The sequence below is a fragment of the Condylura cristata genome, unplaced genomic scaffold (assembly GCF_000260355.1).
Source record: "Condylura cristata isolate star-nosed mole 26May11 unplaced genomic scaffold, ConCri1.0 scaffold00024, whole genome shotgun sequence".
Taxonomy (NCBI): domain Eukaryota; kingdom Metazoa; phylum Chordata; class Mammalia; order Eulipotyphla; family Talpidae; genus Condylura; species Condylura cristata.
This window is the reverse complement of record NW_004567125.1, coordinates 28,691,583-28,713,300: the sequence shown is the minus strand read 5'-3', so window position 1 is coordinate 28,713,300 and position 21,718 is coordinate 28,691,583. Positions and strand designations below refer to the sequence as shown.

At 35.2% G+C, this 21,718-nt stretch overlaps 1 protein-coding gene across 1 annotated transcript in view; it reads right to left on the bottom strand.

The window, feature by feature from the left end:
• The window catches only part of PLA2G4A (phospholipase A2, group IVA (cytosolic, calcium-dependent)), a 102,029-nt gene that overhangs the window by 78,548 nt on the left and 1,763 nt on the right, over positions 1 to 21,718 (bottom strand). Inside the window, exon 2 of the mRNA XM_012728925.1 lies at positions 9,634 to 9,715. Coding sequence (XP_012584379.1) covers positions 9,634 to 9,715 — 82 coding nt within the window. The remainder of the gene's footprint in view (positions 1 to 9,633; positions 9,716 to 21,718) is intronic.

Below are 21,718 nucleotides of genomic sequence, written 5' to 3'. Positions count from 1 at the left end.
AGGTCTGTCACGCCATGTGTGTCACCTCCCTGGACAGTGATAGAACCTGTGCTGTAGTGATTGTGAATAGCTTCATAGTGCTGTGCTTTACCCTGTCGCGCCACCAGGGAAAGCCCAATACTTGTTCTTTTTACTCCAGTTTTTAAATTTTATTTCAATCCTAGCGCCAGAGTTAGAAACATAAATTGTTCTCTTTTACCATCTGCCTCCAAGTTTTATACCTATTTCACTGGTCACATTTGACTCCTCAATTCCACTGAAAATATCACTGCGTGGTAAACATAGCACCTCGTTCATGTGGACTATGAACGTTAGAGTTGCTTATTTCCTCCCATGTTTGACTTAGGGTAACATACTTTTGACTTGACTACCTATCAAGACAGGCCTAAATGTGGTGAGAAAGACCCACAAGGCCCCCTCAACCCCCATGGACAACTGGTCCTCTTCTCTCAGAGACTGTCTACAGAATATCGCTCTCACAGGTGAAGCAGCTCTGGAATCCATGCATTTCAAACATTCCACAGATGCACATGGAGATTGGAATGTTCATTCTAAGAGAACATTGCCCATCCTTTTATTTTATTCATGTTTTCTTTTGACATTCTAGCTGATAACTAAAAGTTATTCAAGCCATTATCTTTGTTCTAAACAGAACCAAGATAAGAGTCCAAAGACTGCATACAGACAGGCTGAGAGGAAAGACTTGCTCCATCTATTCCTCCCTTATCTAGCTCAGGCCTCCCTAGTGGGCTAGTTAGCTTGTATTCCTTTTGGGTAAAATTGGTCTACATGAGCCATGTTCCCTAAGAACCTCATCTGCACATATCTCCACAAAAGTAATTTCACCTGAAGTTTCAACTTCCTAGTTCAGGTATCATTCCATCATGTAGATAACCAAGACTCAGAGTTTGTTGTTAAGTTGAGCAAGGTCATTGACAGACAGAATTTTAATCTAATCTTTCCAAGCCAAATTCTTTGCTCTTTAAAATATATCTATTTCTGTCTCTATTAAATTATAAACTTATCTATTTCTGTCTCTATTAAATTATAAACTCCAGAGACCACATTTTTTCTATTTACTACCATGTCAGAGACTAGCACAAAACCTGAAACATTACAGGAACAGAATAAATGTGGCTTAATAGGTGACAGACCAGCCTGAAACAACAGGACAGATAGATGAATTTATAGGCACAGCAATTTCACCTCTCTACCTTTTCCTTTTACTATTGGGTAAGGTGTCTCCTCTCTCTGGGTGCTTTCTTTGACTTCATCTCATTTATTAGCATTTTAATATAAATCATTGTCACCATTCCTTTCAAGTGTATTGTATTTAACTATTATTTCCAAGTACTAAAATGTCAAAAAAAAAAAAAAGCGCTTAAATCCTAGTAAGCCACTTTTAAGAACTCCCAGGAATGGGGCAGAGTATCAGGTGACCAGTTTAATTATACATAGCAGCCTCTGGTCCGGGTTTCTAAACTGGAACTGCGATGGTGTTATGCTGAAAGACAGTGACTGTGAATTCATATAGATGCAGGAGCTGAAAAGTTTGTGAAGAACTGAAGAACCAATGAGGTTTAGTGGAAGAGAACTGCAATGTGTGCTTGTATGTGTGTGTGTATAAATATATATACAGTATATTTCAGATATATAGACATATTACAAAAGTGTATATACATATACACTTAAAAGTTTATAATATATATATATGTGAATATAATCTATGTTCATTCACATATATATTTGAAAGAAAATAAAAACTAGGTACTCAAGCAAACATAGGAAGACCTGTCTCCCATCTGAAACTAGAAAGCAATTTTATTAAGACCATATTGAAATCCCTTTATCAGGCAGTCTCTCCCATTTCAACTCTCCCCATTTTTTCATTTCCTTTGCTCATAGTCTCAAGAGCACTTTCTAAACTCACATGTTTCCTTTGGTAAAGAAACATGAAACTATCAGAATGTACCATCAGCAAAATGGACACCAAGAAGAAAGCTTAACAGCATCTCCTCAGCAGTGTACTTCGTGGATCTGCCTCTTCTGCTCCCCACTCTGTTGCTAGTGAATCCTCTCACTGCCTCTGCACCTCTTGCCTGTACCCCAATTCTGTATGCACAAATAAATAAATCTTAAAGAAGAAGAAAAAAGAAAAAGAGTGGAAGGTGGACTAGAAAGTAAGCAAGACAGCTCCAGTCCTTGCTAGCCATTAAAATAAGCTTCCTCTGCAGTCTGAGATATTCAGTGACGACGTCTGTCACAAGCCTTCTGTTTTTCTCTTTTTCTTTCTTTAAGGCTCTGAATAAATACTAAAGTACATAGTGCATGCTCACATTTTTTGATAATGGTATCTTACTGAAACACACACACACACACCAAAAATACTGAATTAGAATTTAACATTTCTTTTCCAAAATTAAAATTTCAAAACTGTCATTTCACAGTGCATCTGGAGATTTAAATTACCCTAGTCTAACAAGTTAAAATAATTATTTACAATTTTATATAAAATTTTCATTAAAAATATAGTGATATCTCATGGCCCTCCCTGGTGGCGCAGCGGGTTAAAGCACAGCACTGAGAAGCTAAAGCCACTTCCGCATGAGTTCGATGCCCGCCTGCCCCGGAGGTGACCAATGATTTGGCAGACCTCTCCTGATCTGCCCACCGCTCCCCTCAGCAGTGTACTTCGTAGATCTGCCTGTTATGCTCCCCACTCTATCTCTGGTGAAGCCTCTCGCTACCCCTGCGCCTCTGGCCTGTACCCCAGTTCTGTATGCACAAATAAATCTTTAAAAAAAAAATATATATATATATATACACACATACATATAGATAGATATAGATATAGATATAGATATAGATATAGATATAGATATAGATATCTCAAGAGAGGACTGAGAGTGGAAAAGGAATCCAAGGATTCCAGAAAATTTATAAAGACTCTCAGACTATACCTCAGCTAAGCTTAACTGGGCATTTCAATCTCCCTGTTCCATAATGTTTAAGGAAAAATTCAAAATATTGAAATTTGTGCCAAAATAACATGACAAATATTTTCATATAAATGCTTAAACATTTAGAACCACAGATGTATTTTCTTTAACATGAAAACATTCGGAGCATATTTCCTTTGAAAATTTGAAATTTATAACCTGTTTTTAAACTTAGATATTACACCATCTCATGATTCTGGGCAGAGAATTTATTCTAGCATGAAAAGGAGAAAAAATATCACTGAACTTTAAAAATGTTTTCAGAATTAACATTTACTTCACATTACCATACTCTCCTTTGCAAGGGAAAGGAAAATAATATTTCAAATATTATAGCGGTTAAACACAGATCACCTAGTAATACCCTGACTGGGCTCTTATATGTATCCCAGATATCACACAATCACAAATAAGGTGAGAGAGCATTAACCTTCATTTGGGAGAAGAGGATAAAGAACATGCCATATTTGATCATTTAATTTCAAGTGCTGTGAAGTCTGAAGTGATAAAAACGCATGCCCAACTTTTTCGAAATCCAGTATGATAATGATTACAGTATAAAAGATTTTTGAAGTTTCAGAATATATTTGTTACATGTTTATTTCTATCCTTCTAATTGAAGATGTATTGCAGTCAACCCATAGAAGTTTAAAAGGATGATAGGAATTTAAAAAATGTATTAGGGAGCTCATGGTTATTTTCTTTAAAAAAAAAAAAAAAGATCAAAGGCCCTCTCTGGTGGCACAACGGGTTAGGGTGCAACACTGTGAAGCTGTCCGCAGCCACTGGAGCATGAGTTCGATCTCCAGCCAGTAAGGTGACCTGCATAATGCTGCAGACCTCTGCCATCCCGCCCAAGACACAGATGTTGGTTTAAATGCGACACATAGTTATCTCAAGAATATTTATTTTTGGGCCCTCCCTGGTGGAGCAGCGGGTTAAAGCACTGCACTAAGAAGCTTAAACCACTTCCGCATGAGTTCGATCCCCGCCTGCCCCGGAGGAGATCCACATGGCGTGGCAGATCTCTCTGACCCGCCCACTGCTCCCCTCAGCAGTGTACCTCGTAGATCTGCCTGTTCTGCTCCCCACTCTGTCTCTGGTGAATCCTCTCACCCTCCGCATCTCTGGCCTGTACCCCAGTTCTGTATGAATAAATAAATAAATCTTAAAACATATATATATATTTTTTCTCTTTACTTTTAAATGTTGCATTAAACAATGTTGTCTCCTAATAAGGAAGGGAAGTAGACCTGTTTGAATCTGCAACTGTCTTCAGAGTCCTAACATAGGCTGCTGATTCTGGAAAGAGAAAGGGTGCAGGGGTGTGCAAGGAGAGCCGACAAGCATCAGCAGTTAGGATTTTAAATAGATCTAACATTGGTATGATATTTTATTGCTCCAAAATATTATGCTATTCATTATTTGATCATCTCAAGGAATGAAATAAGATTTATTAAATTCTGAATTCTGAGACTTGCTCCATATCACACATGAGCTGTATTTTTCCTGCACTTTTTAAAAGGAGTGGAAAGTCAGTTAGTCACTGTGTTGCGCCAGTTATTTGGTTATAAAATGAGGTTTGTGACTGGAGGTGAGTATCACTTTGCATATATGGACAAACTATTACCAACTGAAATTTTACTGCAGTCAGTGTTGGCTTGTTCTATTACATCTGCTACAACTTCCAATATCCCTAAAAAGTAAGAGATATGCTAGTATTGCCAAAATACTGAAAGTTACTTAGTTTAAAAATAAGACTATGGTGAGCCAAGTCCAAACTAAAACTTCAAACTGCTTCATCATATGACATGAGCATAAAATTACAGTGAAGTGTTGGCACAAGCAACTGGGTCTAAATGGCACATTTGAGTAATACTGAAATTAGCAGGCATGTCTGGGAAAGGATTAGCTGTCCCAGGTCTCAGGTGAAAACAAGGGAAATCAGTGAGATGTTATGATTAAAATGTCAGTTTTGACTCCTCTAAAGGTAGTTTATAGGATACCGCTAGCTTCATTATAATGTTTTAGTAATAACACAGAGGGGCATTTCTAAGTGTAAGTATAATAAAATAACTTATCAAGGGACAAAATAAAAAAAGTATTATATTCTAATTATTATCTCCCAGAAATTAGATATAGGTATTTTTTCAGAAATCAAGAATTTGACTTGTGTGGCACTCTTCAAAAGGACCCCACATAAATAGGCAAAGTAAAAACAGAACAAAACTATCCCAAAGTAGTTAGTCATTGTTCCTTACCAACATCTAATATGTTGTGGAAATTTGCTTATTTAAATAAATGTAAACCCTATGAACAAGAAAATAGGTGTGCATTTCTGTTAGCTCTTAGGGCATTTTTAAAACAGTTCTATCCTTGCCTATCTCTAAAGCATTTTTATATACAAACATCCTGCATTGAACTTACTTGGTAATTTATATAGACTAAGCTCATGAAGCAATAACATTAAAATTCCTTTTAGAAAAGTTAAGAGCTAATTTACAATGTCCTCACTGTATTCTCCTTTAACTTCTTAAAAAGGAAGCATTTGCTCCTATATATGATCCCTTCATATTTATTTTTTTTATTTCTTTATGCATATAAGAACTGGAGTGTAGGCCAGAGGTGTGGGGATGGCTGGCGGGGGGTCAGGGGGCAGGGGCCGGGGTTGTGGTGGTGGTGGTGGTGGTGAGAGGATTCACCAGAGACAGAGTGGGAAGCAGAACAGGCTGATTGACTGAAATATACTGCTAACGGGAACAGTGGATGAGACAAGAGAGGTCTACTGTGCTATGTGGGTCATTTCCCTGGTTGGGGATCAAACTTGTTTGGCAGTGGCTGCAGAGACCCTCATAGTGCTGAGACTTAACTCCTGTGCCAACAGGGAAGGCCTCATTCATTTTTTCATACTAACTTATTACTGAATTTATTTCGCTAATACTTTCTCTTGTTTTTTTCTTCATTATCCCTGGCTTTCTGCAAAATCACTAAGATGACATAAAGGGTTGGCCACAATGCTCTTCTCCCTCTCCCCTTGCAAAAAAAAAGATTATCTGATAACTAAAACAAATTAAAGTAAAATTGCAAATGCTAAATAAAAATTTTAACAGTATGTCCTTTCTCCTATAGTTATTAATTTCCAGTAGCTGTTCTTCCGATGGGGCCTTCACTTTAAAAAGGAATCTAGAGACCAAGAGTTTAACCTGTATTGTGTCCACTGTGGGGATCTAATAGTTAACTATTCCCAAATGTATGGAGATGCCTGAAAATAGATCCACCATATGACTCAGTAGTCTTACCTCTGGGGCTTTATCTGAAGAACAAGAAAACACTAATTCAAAAATATTAGTGTTTTTGCACTAATATATGCACCCTATGTTCACTGCAGCACTATTCACAATAGCCAAGTTATAGAAACAACCAAGTTCTCAATAATGAATGATTAGATAAAGAATGTGTTGCCTATATATGCAAAGGAATATTACCCTGCCATAAAGAAGATAAAAACTTTCACTTGCAAAAGTATGAATGGGCTTTCAAATGGTTATGCTAAATAAAACAAGTCAAAGGACAAAAACAAATACTGAATGATTTTACTTACTTGTGGAATATAAATAAATAAGTAAACACAAGCAAACCCTTAGACTCTGATAACACCACCAATTGTGGTTATATCAGAGGAGTAGGAAGTGGGGAGGAGAGACAGTCGATTGGTTGGTGGTAGATAGTGACTGCACATTTGGTAATGAGCAGGGTGTGAAACATAACAGTTGCTGAGGTGTGAAACTATATACCTGAAGTTTATACAGTATTGCAAATGAATGATATCTCAGTGAAGGAAAATAAAAGGTATCTGTTCCTTATTTCATGAGATGAATAAATAACTCATGTTCATATTTTAGTATTATTTTATCAATTCAAAGAGGTTGTAAACAACACTTGTAGCATTACTCTCTTCTCTGTTCTAATTATAAAAAATATTCATTGCCAACATGCCTGTGGCCTATGTGAAATGTAGTTAAGAAATCAGATTTGTAACAGTTAAAGGAGATGCACAGTAGAGTTTGAATAGATGTTGGATTCAACCCTAGTATCCTCCTCAGGCTCTGTACAATATAGCCTACAATTATAGAATGCCCTGCTATGTTTTGCATAAGTGATAACTACTTTTTAAAGTCAAATTAGGTGACTAGCACGCCTGCCTGACAAGTGAGTGATTCAGCCTTAGCTGAATTAGAAATGATTGTTCCAACTAAGAGTATGATCTCTTCTGTGATAGTGCATGGTCATGGGCAAACCCTGGCTTCTGATCTGGCTTCTCTTTCAGAGGAAACTTTCTTCCAGAGAACTTTCATTGAAATGATGAAAATGCAAAGAATTATAAAAACAAGTAACTTAAAATGAGATAAAATCATCGTCAGGGCCCTCCCTGGTGGTGCAGCACGTTAAAGCACAGCACTAAGAAGCTAAAGCCACTTCAGTATGAGTTCGATCCTCGCCCCAGAGGTGACCCACATGGTGCAGCAGACCTCTCCTGACCCACCCACTGCTCCCCTCAGCAGTGTACTTCATTTATCTGCCGGTTCTGCTCCCTACTCTGTCTCTGGTGAATCCTCTCACTGCCGCTGCACGTCTGGCCTGTACCCAAGTTCTGTATGTCTAAATAAATTAATTAAAAAAAGAAAAAGAAAAAAAATCATCGTCAAATGTATAATTAGATGGGTTAGAATAAACTATGAGATAAAATATAGAATATGAGGGCCCTCCCTGGTGGCGCAGCGGGTTAAAGCACTGCACTAAGAAACTTAAGCCACCTCTGCATGAGTTCGATCCCCGCCTGCCCCGGAGGTGACCACATGACCTCTCCTGACCCGCCCCCTGCTCCCCTCAGCAGTGTACCTAGTCGATCCTTTTGTTCTGCTCCCCACTCTGTCCCTGGTGAATCCTCTCACCCTGCACATCTCTGGCCTGTACCCCAATTCTGTATGAATAAATAAATAAATATTTAAAAAAATATATATAAAAATAGATAGATAGATAGATTGATTGATAGATAGATAGATAGATTATGAACCCCTGGTTCAGACTAGATGGGAACAAATTGCCACTGTTCTCTTGACCTTCCATGTAAACCACTGCTCATTCAGAACTCTTGCCATTAAATTCTATCTGCTGGTCCCTTCCTTCTTTCTGATTTTACCAGTTTCCTGGACATTCACTGAGGACATGAACATACAGCTCACATTCTTTTTCTCGTATATCTAATTTCCCCATTGCCCATTTTTATCATCATTCCAATAAGCTTGTTGAATACTATTCAGCTATAAAAATAAAAAAGATGAAATTCCACAATTTTCTACTACAAGGATGGACCTAGGAGTTATTAAACATTAGCAGAATAAGTCAGGAGAGACTAGTACCATGTGATTTCATTCTGTGGTATGCAGAGAAACTGAACAGATGAGCTAAATACAACAAAAATAAATGTATATTAGATGAATTACTAGAAGGAAAGGGAAATGGAAGGTGAATAAGTCAGGGGAAAAGGGTGAACTATATGGTAAAGGATAGAATTGGGCTTCTAGTAGCAAAGTTAATATAGGACATACACATGCTGATTTATGAGGCACACCTGAAATTTACATAATGCAAAGGAAAGTTACCTCAATAAAACATTTTAAAAGGATATTCCACATTCACCTCCAATATATTTAACATACTAGCGTTAGAACATTTTTTTAAAAATGAAAATCCAATCATGTGAACCTGAAACTTTAATGCCATCACATTCTTATGTTTCTGATAAAATCTTGCCATTAGTTCTTGTCATATTTTTTTTACCTTTGCTCCATATTCTCAAGCAACACTGGTCTCTAAAACTCTGCCCTCCTTTGGACTTTGCACAGGCTATTTATTTGCCTAAAGCTTCTTCCTGCTTTCAACAGGTAGATACTTCTTCAAGAGTTTACAATTTACAGTATCACTTAAACAAGAAAGCCTTCCCCATTTTCCCGATGGGTAAAGTGTAGTATCTGTCCTCTCTTTAAAACCTACTCCAGAGTTAAATTGCCATTGCCTTTCCCATATTTTATAAGCTCAACTAAAATCATCATAGTACCCATCTTTCTTTTTATTCCTATTTCCGTGATTCAGAGTGGTAAGATTAAACAGAAAACTGCTTTTAAAAGCATGGAGAGGAATACTACCAGCAAGCTAATTCAACATTTTCCTTAGGTATGTTGTATGAGTTTTAAGCTGTCATATAGCCATTTTTATTTCGACACATAATGAACACACCCAAAGACATCAAAGCCAGATTGCAGTTTTTTAATTCTAGAAGAGAAGCTTATCTTGAAGTCTTGACTTAGCATTCTTTCCAAGACAGAATAAAATTTCATAGAATTCCAAAAAATATGTATTGTGTAAAACAGTCATTTTTGTCTAACTTACTGCACTCTCCACTAAAAAGCCAAAGTGAGGTAATAATCAGACAGATAAAAGCATTAGGAACTATTTAGAAAAGTACTAGATAGAGCTAACCTGTTTGAAGAAAGGACTTGTCAGGGAAATTGGGTAATCAAAAGGTGAACCCTAACTATGCATTTGCCACAGAAAAACAAGTAAGGGAACTTACGCATGTCACCGATGGCCCCCTTTGTCACTTTGGTGGCTTGCAACACCGTCACTGTGAACTTGTGGGAATACTGGTGTTCCACCTGGAAATAAAAAGATAACAATTAAAAATAACTTCCAACACACAGTCCAAGTAAATTGTACTCACTGTTTCCTTGAGACAATTAAAAACATTGTAATTGGGAGTAAATAACATGCATACCAAAAACATACTTAGATCCGTTTTTGATCCTCCCCTTTCTCCCACCACAGAATTATTAAGGAATTCAGATCATGCTTTAAAATGTCAGCACAGCCAGACTATTAAAACTTCTTTGCCAGGTTTACCAAAGCAGTGTCTAGGAGCATGTAAATCAGGGCTTGCAGAAACACAATTAGGCTTTATACTGAGTGACTAGGAAGCTCTGGCTTCAAAAGGCAAAGTCAGAGCAATGTTTGTATTATTTGGGTTTGTTTGATTTTATTGTTACTGTTAATGAAGGTCTTTTTTATACATGACATTCCTGGAGCCGTTTTCAAAATCCTTTGACCAAAGTGTAACCAGTTAACTGGAATGTTGAATGTCTTAATATATTTGTTAACAACTACATGAAATGTTGAAAGTCTTTAGTAATCTAATGTGAGCTATTAGCACTCATATATTATAAACAAATATTAATAGGAAAAAGACTTTATTAAGTACCTCATCTAAATGGAAATTCAGCATAAAACAGCTTTATCTACAGAAAGAGAACCCCAGAGCAGGAACTCACATGATTCTCTGAGTATCTGAAAAGATTACAAAGTCTCTAGTTAAAGCTCAAGCAGTTTTATTTACTCTTAGGAGAGGCCCACACTTATTTTTATTTTTGCCTTTTATTTAACAACTTTATTGAAGTATATTTCACAAATTGAAAAATTTTCTCAATTCAAATGCATTAGTATCTGTGTCTGTAAATACGGTTTTTCTGAGTAGTTTATACAATCATACTACATGTGGTCTCTTGTATCTCATTTTTTAAATTAATTTATATATTTTTAACTGAAGTAGTACTGGAAACCCAGGTATCACCACCAGAGCGCACCCACCACCAAGTCACCCCTAGTGCCCATCACCATGGCCCACTGTACCTCTTCCCCTCCATTCTTACTTACCGCCCCCTCATGTCAGGGTTCCCTGTTACTTCAGTTCTGTAGTACTGTCTGACTTCTTCCTCTTAATGTTTTCAAGTTTCTGCCATGATTAGCCTCAGTAGTATGTTGTTGTTAAACTACATTCTATTATAAGAATATATCATTGTTTATCTTCCATTCATCAGTTGGTGGATATTTATTTTATTCCAATTTAGGGTTACTACAAATAGCATTGTTAAGTCTTTACATGGACTTACATTGTAATTTCTCTCTCCCTGGGAGTGGGATTGTTTATTATACAGTTGTTTTATATTTACAATTTTAAGAAACTGCCATAAATGTTGCAAAGTGAGGCCCACATTTACTAACCAGTCCCACTTTTCTTAATTTTTTTTTAAAGATTTATTTATTTATTCACACAGAACTGGGGTACAGGCCAGAGATGCGGAGGGTGAGAGGATTCACCAGGGACAGAGAAGGGAGCAGAACAGGCAGATCGACAAGGTACACTGCTGAGGGGAGCAGCAGGCGGGTCAGGAGAGGTCTGCCACACCATGTGGATCACCTCCGGGGCAGGCGGGGATGGAACTCATGCGGAAGTGGCTTTAGCTTCTTAGTGCTGTGTTTTAACCCACACCGCCACCAGGGAGGGCCCCCACTTTTCTTAATTTTAATAAGACTACCTTAACTAGTGGAAAAAGTCTACAGTTGAGTAAAAACAAACTAACAATGTTGAGAAGTGAGGAATGACAATAAAAGATAGGAAGAAAAAAAATGGGACAACATTTTCACAAGAACCAGCAACAACAGAGGTAGGGTCAAAATTAACATACAATTTAGGATTTTCTAAAGATAACACTGTATCTGTAATTTATGTTCAGATTTATAATACAGCATCAAAAAGAGATGAAGTCTTGTATAGTGAGCATATTTTATTAAAAAGGCAGAAAATCAAGTAAAATCTTTCAAGATGATCCTTAAGCTTATTTTCAGAGAAATACTATATTCAGAAGAACTTAGAATAGGTGAAGTTTTATTCTACATTATCAAATTATCAATCATGAAGACCATATAAGTGTTTGCAAAGTATGTTGCCTTACACTACAACTGAACATCACATGTATTGTTCTACCAAAATTTTTTTTTTACTATTGTAGTTGGAGACTTTAACAAATCTCTATCAGCAATGGACAGATCCAACAGACAGAACCAGTAAAGACATAGTAACATAGTAGAATTACACAACATTAATTGAATGGACAAAATGACAAAAGACTACTTCATCCAACTGAACACATATTTGTCTTAAACCCACATAGAATAAACATTCAATGTCCATTCTTTGTGGAATTAAATTAAAAATCATTAACAGAATCACAGAAAAATCACGAAATCATCAGAGATTAAACAATACACTCCTAAACAACATATATGTCAAAGAAATCTCAGGAAAAAAACCTCAAAATATTTGGAACTAAATGAAAGTAGAACTAATCAAAGTGGGAGGAATGGAGAATGCAGCAAAAGTCATATACAGCATTGAATTTTGTATATATATGAAAAATTTAAAATTAATCCTGTCTACTTCAGGAAATTATAGAATGTTTGGCAAATTTAACCCAAAATAAACAGGAGAAAATGATAAAAATTTTAAAATAAGATTGAAAATGGAAATCAATAGAGAAAATGAATGAACTCAAAAATTTGTTTTTTGAAAGATCATAAACCTGATAGACTGTTAGGTAAAATAAGAAAAAAAACGAGAACACAAATTACAAATGTCATTCATATACATTAATATATGATGTAATTCACATATATAAATATAGTGAATCTGAGCAGACCCATATCTATAAAGAAACTGAATCAATATTTAACCACCCCCCCAAAAAAGGACATGATCCAGATGGATTTACTAGTGAATTCTACCAAGAACTTAAGGAAGATGTTATATTAGTACAAGTAGAGAGAAAAGCTCCCAATTCATTCTATGAAGTCAGCATTACCTGGATAAAAAAAACCAAAGGCACTACATGAAAGGGAAATTGCAGATCGCTGGTACTCATGAATTTAAATATAGAGCTTCTCAATAATTTTTATTAACAAATTAAATCTAACAATGTGTAAAGGGAATTATAGCCATAGCCAAGTAGAATTTATATCAGGTATATAAAGCTGGTTTAACATTTGAAAATCAATTATTGTAATCACTGTGATCACCATCAGGCTAAAGAATATATATAACTATAGTATATACATAAAAAGTATCAGACAAAATTCAGTATAAATTCATGATTAAAATTCTCTACAGTCTAGGAAAAGACAAATGTTTTCCTTAACTTGATTTAAAAAATTTATTTAAAAAGCCTGCAGCTAGTATCATATTTAATGGTGTGAAGCCAGAATTTTTCTCATATATAGTAGGATGCACTTCACTTTCCTTTTTAACATTATATTGGATACTCTAACTAATGAAAAGGACAAGAAAAGGAAATAAAAGATACCAGATTATGAAAGCAGAAATAAAACTGTTCAAAAATGGCATGACTGTCCGTGTAGAATAACCAACATTATTTATTTTTAAAACATCTGTAATTAATAATTACAGATTATAGAAAGGATATAGGATATAAGGTTAATACCCAGAATTCAATCAATTTCCTATAAACCACAATTAACAAGTATAATTTAAAATGTAAAAATACCACGTATGTTATTAGCAAGGTATAAATGTTTAAAAACATAACTACAAAGTTTATATGAAGGAAACTATAAAACTCTGATGAATGAAAGCAATGAACCAAATAAATAGATATTCCACATGTAGACTCATCAGCAAGAATGTCTCATAATGACTCACCATTAAGAATCAGTTCTTTCGGGCCCTCCCTGGTGGCGCAGTGGGTTAAAGCACAGCAGTAAGAAGCTAAAACCACTTCCGCATGAGTTCCATCCCCACCTGCCCCGGAGGTGATCCACATGGCGCGGCAGACCTCTCTTGGCCCGCCCGCTGCTCCCCTCAGCAGTGTACTTTGTCGATCTGCCTGTTCTGCTCCCCACTGTCTCTGGTGAAACCTCTCACCCGCCGCATCTCTGGCCTGTATGTACCCCAGCTCTATATGAATAAATAAATTAATCTAAAAAAAAAAAAAAAAAGAATCAGTTCTTTCTAGATTCATCCATAGATTCAACACTTTCCTAATCAAAATCTCAGCAAGTTAATTTGGGGCAATCAGAAAATTGATTAAAAAGTTGATCTGGAAATGCAAAATATCCAGAAGGAGGACAACAAAATTAGTTGACTGATGCTACCTTATTTCAAGACCTGATATAAAGTTATAGTAATCAAAACAGTATGGTACAGGTGCAAGAAGAGATTGATAGATTGATAGATTGATCAGTGGAACAGATCAGACAAACCAGAAGTAGACTTACACAAGTCAACAGATTTTTGATAAAGTAGCAAAGGAGAAAAAAATAATCTTTTTAATAAATGGTATTGGAACAACTGGACATCCACTTGTCAAAACTAAACTTGAAAACCAAATTTAGGGATTAGATTTCTCCATTAAAGTGAACTTCTCAAGAATAACTATTGTATAAATAATAATAGAGCCTCCCAAAATCATCTATGCTTTTCCCATATTCTTGAACATCTAATACCCATGTTTTTTTATGTCAAAAAATTCTATTGTGACATAAAAGGATTTAAAACTTCATTTTTTAAAAATTGCTGCAAATGTACTCATGTCAAATGGTTAGTAATGAAAGATACAGAGGGAAGATACTATAGGAATACTCTAATTCTAAATCATATACTATTCTACTGGAATGTGAATTCCCATTTAATCTTCTCAACAACTCTATAAAATAAATATTAATTACATTTTGATGAATAAAGTTGAGATTCTGAGAGGCTAAATAATTTCCCAGTATCTCCTAGTCAAAATAAATTGAATTAGAAACTAGTCTTGCTGTTCCAAATGTCTTTATTTTATATATATATATATCATTTTTATTTATACAGATCTTAACAATACCAATATCTTTCACAGTTAAAAAAGGGATATTTCCTTTTGCTAAGTGGTATAGATATTTATTATATCTGAGATTGACCTAGAGTCCCTCAGGTAAGTGGGTTATCATTCAGTTCTTCATTTTAATCTGCTTTCATTTTCATCAACATCAATTACATATTACTTATAATTAAAGACGTACATACTGTTCCAAACAAAGAAAGAACAAATCATCCACTTTCTTGTTCTTTTAAAGTTAATTTTAGAAAATCATAAATCTTCAGATCACTTGTAAATTGTTTTCAAAACAGAATGTCAAAATTATGGCTCTATCTTTCTAAGAGCTATTAAGAATCAATAATGTAATGTATAAAGTAACTATAAACTATTGGGGGAAAGGATTCACCTTGTATCATTGATTACCAAATAATCTTTTGATAATAATCTTGCCATTTCCTGGAGTCAATATCACATATAATGTCAAACGAGTATTGACTGAGCTAGCAAGTTTTTAATTCAAATAGGAAAGTTTTGCCTCTGTCTCAGGGATGGTGCCAGGTGAAATTATATTAATGAATCTACAACCAGTGTTCCCCAGAGGGAACTAATGACTCAGCACAATGCTCATTGGTAGTTGGCAAAGAGATGCCATATTTTAATTGAGATGTTAAATATAAGCTCAAAACAAACACTAACTTAGTCACCAAGAATAAGGCCTCTCCTGGTCTTGAGTCTTTAATTACCTCACTTTGGGAGTTTATCTTCTTTGATAATCTCTGTAGTGAAAACTCACAACCCCTTTTCTTTTCACAATTATAACTTCCCATGTCTTATGAAAGCAGCTACTGCATTAAGTTCATTCTGGAAATTATACTGGCATCTGTTTTACAAAGATTGGGTGCTGGAAAAAAGAACCAGTTGATTTACACAAAATCAGTCTGATGATTATCCCAGCTGTTGGAAATTCAATCATTAGAAACAAGAACCAAAGAAAATCCCAGAGCAAATCTGATGGAAAAGAAAATATAGTCAGCATGTATTTTTTCTTGGGTCCCACTGCCATTGATTAATTGTAATCCAGACCCAAATGCAAGATTGTTAGTATGATGAAGGCAAGAGAATCTCATTATTGATCCAGAGATTGGGATCAGCACAATCAATAGCAGGCAACTTGAAACATATCTTAGAAATGTCTTTTAAAGAACTGCTGTGTTGTTGTCATGATACTTTTTATATAAGATATTTATTTTTGGTTTCACTTCCTGGTATAGAGTTTCACTCTAAAACTTCAGAGGCATAGACATTGAGTTATTACTCTTAACACATTTTTAAGAATAATATGTTTATTTTTACATCATTTTGTGCATCCTTACACATCTTTAAAAGAATGGCCAATTTATTTATTTAGAATCTACAATGCTATATAAACTTGCTTTAAGAATTCCTAGTCATGGGTTGACTATACACAGAAATTATTCTAGTGTTTAAAACACTTAATTTGGCAACATAATGTTAGTCCTTGCAAACATCTTTTTAGAAAAATTATAATTAGAAATGTGACAACATTTATCCTCCTCATAAACAAAAAACTTGCCATCCGAACAATTTCTACAGCAAGTATAAAAAATATCTGATGGGGAACACTTAGGTCTAAAATATTCATCTAATGTCATATTCATCATGAATTTATAGTGACTATAATATATTCAAGATACTGAAAATGGAAGAAACACCCAAATTGTTAGTTCTTTAAAAATAATTGTGATACACACTCTTGAGCTATTGTAATTAATATCACAAAAATTTGAACATCAGCTTTTGTCTTATTTCATTAATTGAAGAAAATTAGACTCTCTCCTGGGTGTAACTGTGGCTAAGTTAAAGGCTATGAGATATGAGGACGTATCTTCATCCTCTGGAAAGACTATTTCCAACTCATAATGCGCCTTGTACCTTTGGGAAAATTTCCCCACATATTTTCAAAGACCGTCAGTTTGGCAGAGATATTTATTTAGTTCTGAAACACTTACCTAAAGGATATGTCACACTCATTCAAATTTTTGATGTCTTTATATTGATGATTTCCAGATACGTAACTTAAAACTAGTAGATATAACAGACTTGAAAATATGGGTATTTATCAATGCCATTTTGCATAATATATCTTTACTTAAAGAGACTTAAAAAAAAGCTTATCCTTGTGTTGCTTGTTCTTTTCACTGAGCAATAAATGAAAAACTCATAAGCAAAACACAGACATAACCCAGAAGCGTACTTACAATAAAGTGTCCTATATTTTCTATCTCAATTTTCTGCCTGGGTTTCCTCATCTGTAAAATAGCAATTATAATATCACCACATATACAAAATTTATCAAGGGTCCGTTGGTATAGATCCAGACTCCAGCATTAGAATTGCACGTAGGGCAATAATGAATGTCAAATTTGGAAATCTGATAAGATTATTTATTTTCTTGGAATCATCTTGAGGGCAACTATTGATTTAAATCAAAAATAGTTGAGGAATTCTACACATAAAGCAGATTAAATAATCTGGAGGATGACTTCCCACAAAGAATAACTAAAGTAAGATAAAATTTTACAGGCAAACACATAACTGATGATTAATTCTGTGTGTCAGCTTGATTGGTTGAAGGGCACCCAGATTAAATGGCATTTCTGGGTGTATCTGCAAGGGGGTTTTCAGGTGAGATTCACTTTTGAATCAAGGGACTTGGGAATGCAGATTGCCACCCCCATTGTGGGTGGACCTCATCCAATCTAATGAGGACCTGAAAAGAACAAAAAAAAGAAATTCATTCTTTTTCCTATCTTACTGCTTGAGCTGAGGCACTTCATTTTGTTGCCTTCTGCTCTTGGACTACTATGTAGGCCTTAAGTTCCCTGGGTTTTTCAAGTCTTTGGAACTGAATTATGCCTCCATCTTTCTGGGTCTCCTGTCTGCAGACATCTCAGGTCTGCAACAGAACATCTCAGCCTCCAAACCCATGTGAGACAATTTCTCATAATAAATCTCTATGTGGCCCTCCCTGGTGGCAGAGATGGGTTAAAGTACTTGATAGATCGATAGATTTAATTCTCTTAGGCTCCTATAACAAGAAAATTAAATCTATTGATCTATTAAGTACCTATCAATCTTCTATTAGTCATTTATCGTCTCCTATTGACCCTATTTCTCCAGAAAACCCTAATGAAGTAACAAAGAACTAACAAAACAGGAAGTCCTTACCACCAGGACTGAGATCAGAGCTCAAGGAGAGTACAGAGGTGAGAAAATAATTACTAACTGTGCTTTTCTTCACTTTCCTATAATTATTCATGCTCACACAAATAATTTGTCATAAAAATCATCATTAGGTTGTGTGCAATACTGTGCCTATATCATGTTTATATTATTTTGTTTTCCTGTAGGAGTAGCTCACCTGCTGATGTCTCCTAGCAATATCTTTACTTACTAAACTTCTACAGAATGTATTTGTAAACAAAACGATACATGGTTAATAAAAGCCCCTGAAGTAGATACAGCAGGAATTGTTCATAACCTGTTCCCCAGATGAAGCAACTAAGACTCAGGATCCAAGTGTTCATCAGCATGTATGTGAAGCCTGGAGCTACCCTTACAACACTATTTCTTTCCTTACTTACCAGCATTTTCTCCCCCTAGATTACTATAATCCAGAATAATAGCTTTCTACTTTTTTGATAAAATTTGCAGTAATCCTGGGCCCTCCCTGGTGGCACAACAGGTTAAATCGCAGGCTGCACTGTGAAGCTAGCAGCAGCTGCTTCAGTAAGACTTCAGTCCCCACCCTGAAGTGACCTACATGGTACAGCAGACCTCTCCTGTCTCACCCACTGCTCCTCTCAGCTGTGTATTTCATTGATCTGCCTGTTCTGCTCCTCTCTCTGTCTCTGGTGAATCTTCTCACCACCCCTGCAACTCTAGCCTGTACCCAGTTCTGTATGCATAAAAAATAAATATATATTTTTTTAATTTGCAGTCATCCTACAATGCTATTTTTCAGATGCTTGTATCTTAGCAGGCTGACCTGCTAGTATATCATGTGATTGACTATCTCAATCTAAAGACAACCTTAATTTCTGTGGGGTGGGGCACTTCTTGCAGATATTGAAAAGAGGTGTGAATATTTTTCACTTTAGGGAAAGGATTCATATTTTTCAGAGTAAAAAAAAAATGGAAACTTTCATAAATATTTTATACTTTACCTATCCTTGTCAAGTGGATGCCTTCCTGATCTAAAATAAAACTTCAGCAAACTTTAGATACACAAATTTTGTATTTTAGAGACACAAGTATCCTTAAAGCTAGAAAGCTATTTATAGTATGAGATATTAGGGAGCTGAATTCTGCCATATATTTGACTCCATTTTCAACATTATTGGAAATCAGCACTAATAAGGAGCAATAGAATTTATTGGCGGCAACTGCTGCGGTGGAGTCACTAGATCCCTGCATCACAGATGTGACAAATATGAGACCAATCTTTGCCTCAAGGCAGTACAAACTGTCGACCTGTCTGGAACCATTCATTACCAGTGAGTTGCTTATTTCCCCTATCTTTCTTTTTTACTGGAACTGTTCTTTATATATTGAAAAATATCTTTTTGTGTAAAAAGGACAGGGAATTTTTTTTACTAAGACAATCAACATATACATATCTATGCACATTTATTTTCACACATCCAGCAAGAAGCAGAACAAACAAAACTCAAACTTCAGGATCCTCTTCATTCCAAAGGGATAACTGGAATACTATAACTGGAATATTAATTGTATGACCCTCTCTGATGCTGGGGAAGGTAAAGAAAAATGGTAACAATATGTGGTTTGGGTTTCATCACATTAAGATACTGCATAAGTAATGACTAGGGCCTACATATGTAGCTACCGTTACCAAAATTTGCAAGAAAAGGAGACAGCAATGAGTTTTACAATATCCAGAAACAGTCTGGTTTTATATTTATTCTGTCCTGGTAAAGAACTGGATGGTCAGATCTAAAGGCCATGGACATGATACATGCAGCAACTACTCAGTAGTAGTAAGACCTGATCAGACTAGGTAGAAAAAATAATGTCATTTTAAATAATCACGTACTTTGAAATATATTATGATCCAATCACAGTGAACTTTCATTTCCTTAAATCATGTACTATGTTACCTCTAGACTACTTCCCATGCTCTCTTTATTTCCAAATCAGAAACCATTTTCTCCCTTTTTATCTAAACTTCCCTAAACTTTTTAGTCAATGCTTACATGCCACTTCCTCTAAGAATTCCAGAAAGCTTTCTATTGTTAGTTATTCATGTTGCATATGTGCAGCATCTTCATTATCTCTTATCAGTATTCTTCCTAAACATTATGATTATTATAAATAAAAGTGTTCTTCTGATAGATATAAACACAGTTCAGGAATTGTTTGGTTTGTGTATGAATCCACTGCCTACTAACAGAGAGTAGTATACAAAGTAATACTTAAAGTAAAGTCATTACTGGACATGGAAAGGCCCTGTAATTGTAATAAAACATTGATTCAACAAAAATAACAGAAATCGTATGCACCTAATAACAGATCTTCAAAATTCAAAAAGTGAAAGTCAGATATGGAACATATTATTGTATATGGAACATTTACCAAACTAGAGAATATGTTAGGCCATAACCATGTAAAAACATATTACAAAAATTAAAAAAAAAACACATCATAGCTTATTTGCATTGAACACAGTAGATTTTGATTAGAAATCAATGACAAAAATGATAAAGTTACCAGATACTTGAAAATTAAGAAATATATGTCTAAGTAGCTCTCGTATCCAAGAACAATTACAATAAAAGTCAGAAAATATTTTGGGTTCTTGTGAACATGACATTTTCAAATTTACAGGATATACTACAAAGTAGGAGATCTACAATTAGTAAATCTGGAAAGACTTATATAGGCATTTAAAGATTCAAAAGAAAGAAGGGAAGCTTGTGTTTTTTCCTAAGAATGTATAAGTTGAATATCTAAAATAAATGTACAAACTTAGAATTAATAAAGAAATTAAATTCACTGGGTCTACATGGAGCATGAAATTTAAAAATACATTTATAAGGACATAAAACATCAACTATCAAGAAATACATCTAAAATAAGATACACAATAGTTCTTACTGAAAACAATATGTTACCAAGATAATTAAAGATGTCTAAATAGCATTTACTTTATAGAGTCATGTGCTTTTAATGAAGTGGAAGATTCAGTATTATTGTTTCCCCTAATACAGAATCATTACAGTATTAGTAAAAATCCCATCCCCACCCACAAATAATAATAAAGAAAAATAAAAGAAAGAGAAAACACCTACCTTTGTTATGAAGCCATCAATGTAACCATTTACTGGATTCTTACAGATAAGAAATGTAGCTGAATCTGTAAACTCCTGTTTCAAAGAGGAAACTTGGAAATTTCCCTTGTCTTACAAAACTGATAACACTGTTCCTGGAATGTTCATTTAATGAAAGAGGAGGACAAGCCAGTAGTAGGAAAAAAATCATAGCAGTTGTGTATGTGTGTGCATTTGTAATTTTACAAGGACTAAAAATAGCCAAAACAATCTTGAAAAAGTTGGAAAGTTTATCATAAAAACACACTTAGGCTCTCCCTGGTGGTTCAATGGGATAGGAAGCAGCACTGCAAGCTAGCTTCAGCCATTTCAGAGAAAGTTCAATCTCCACCCAGGAGGTGACCCACATGGCACAGACCACTCCTGTCTCGCCTGCTGCTCCTTTCAGCAATGTACTTCTTTAATCTGCCTGTTCTGTTCCCCACTCTGTGTCTGGTGAAGCCTCTCACTGCCCCTATAACTCTGGCCTGTACTCAGTTCTGTATGCATAAATAAATAATTTTTTTTTTAAAGATTTATTTATTTA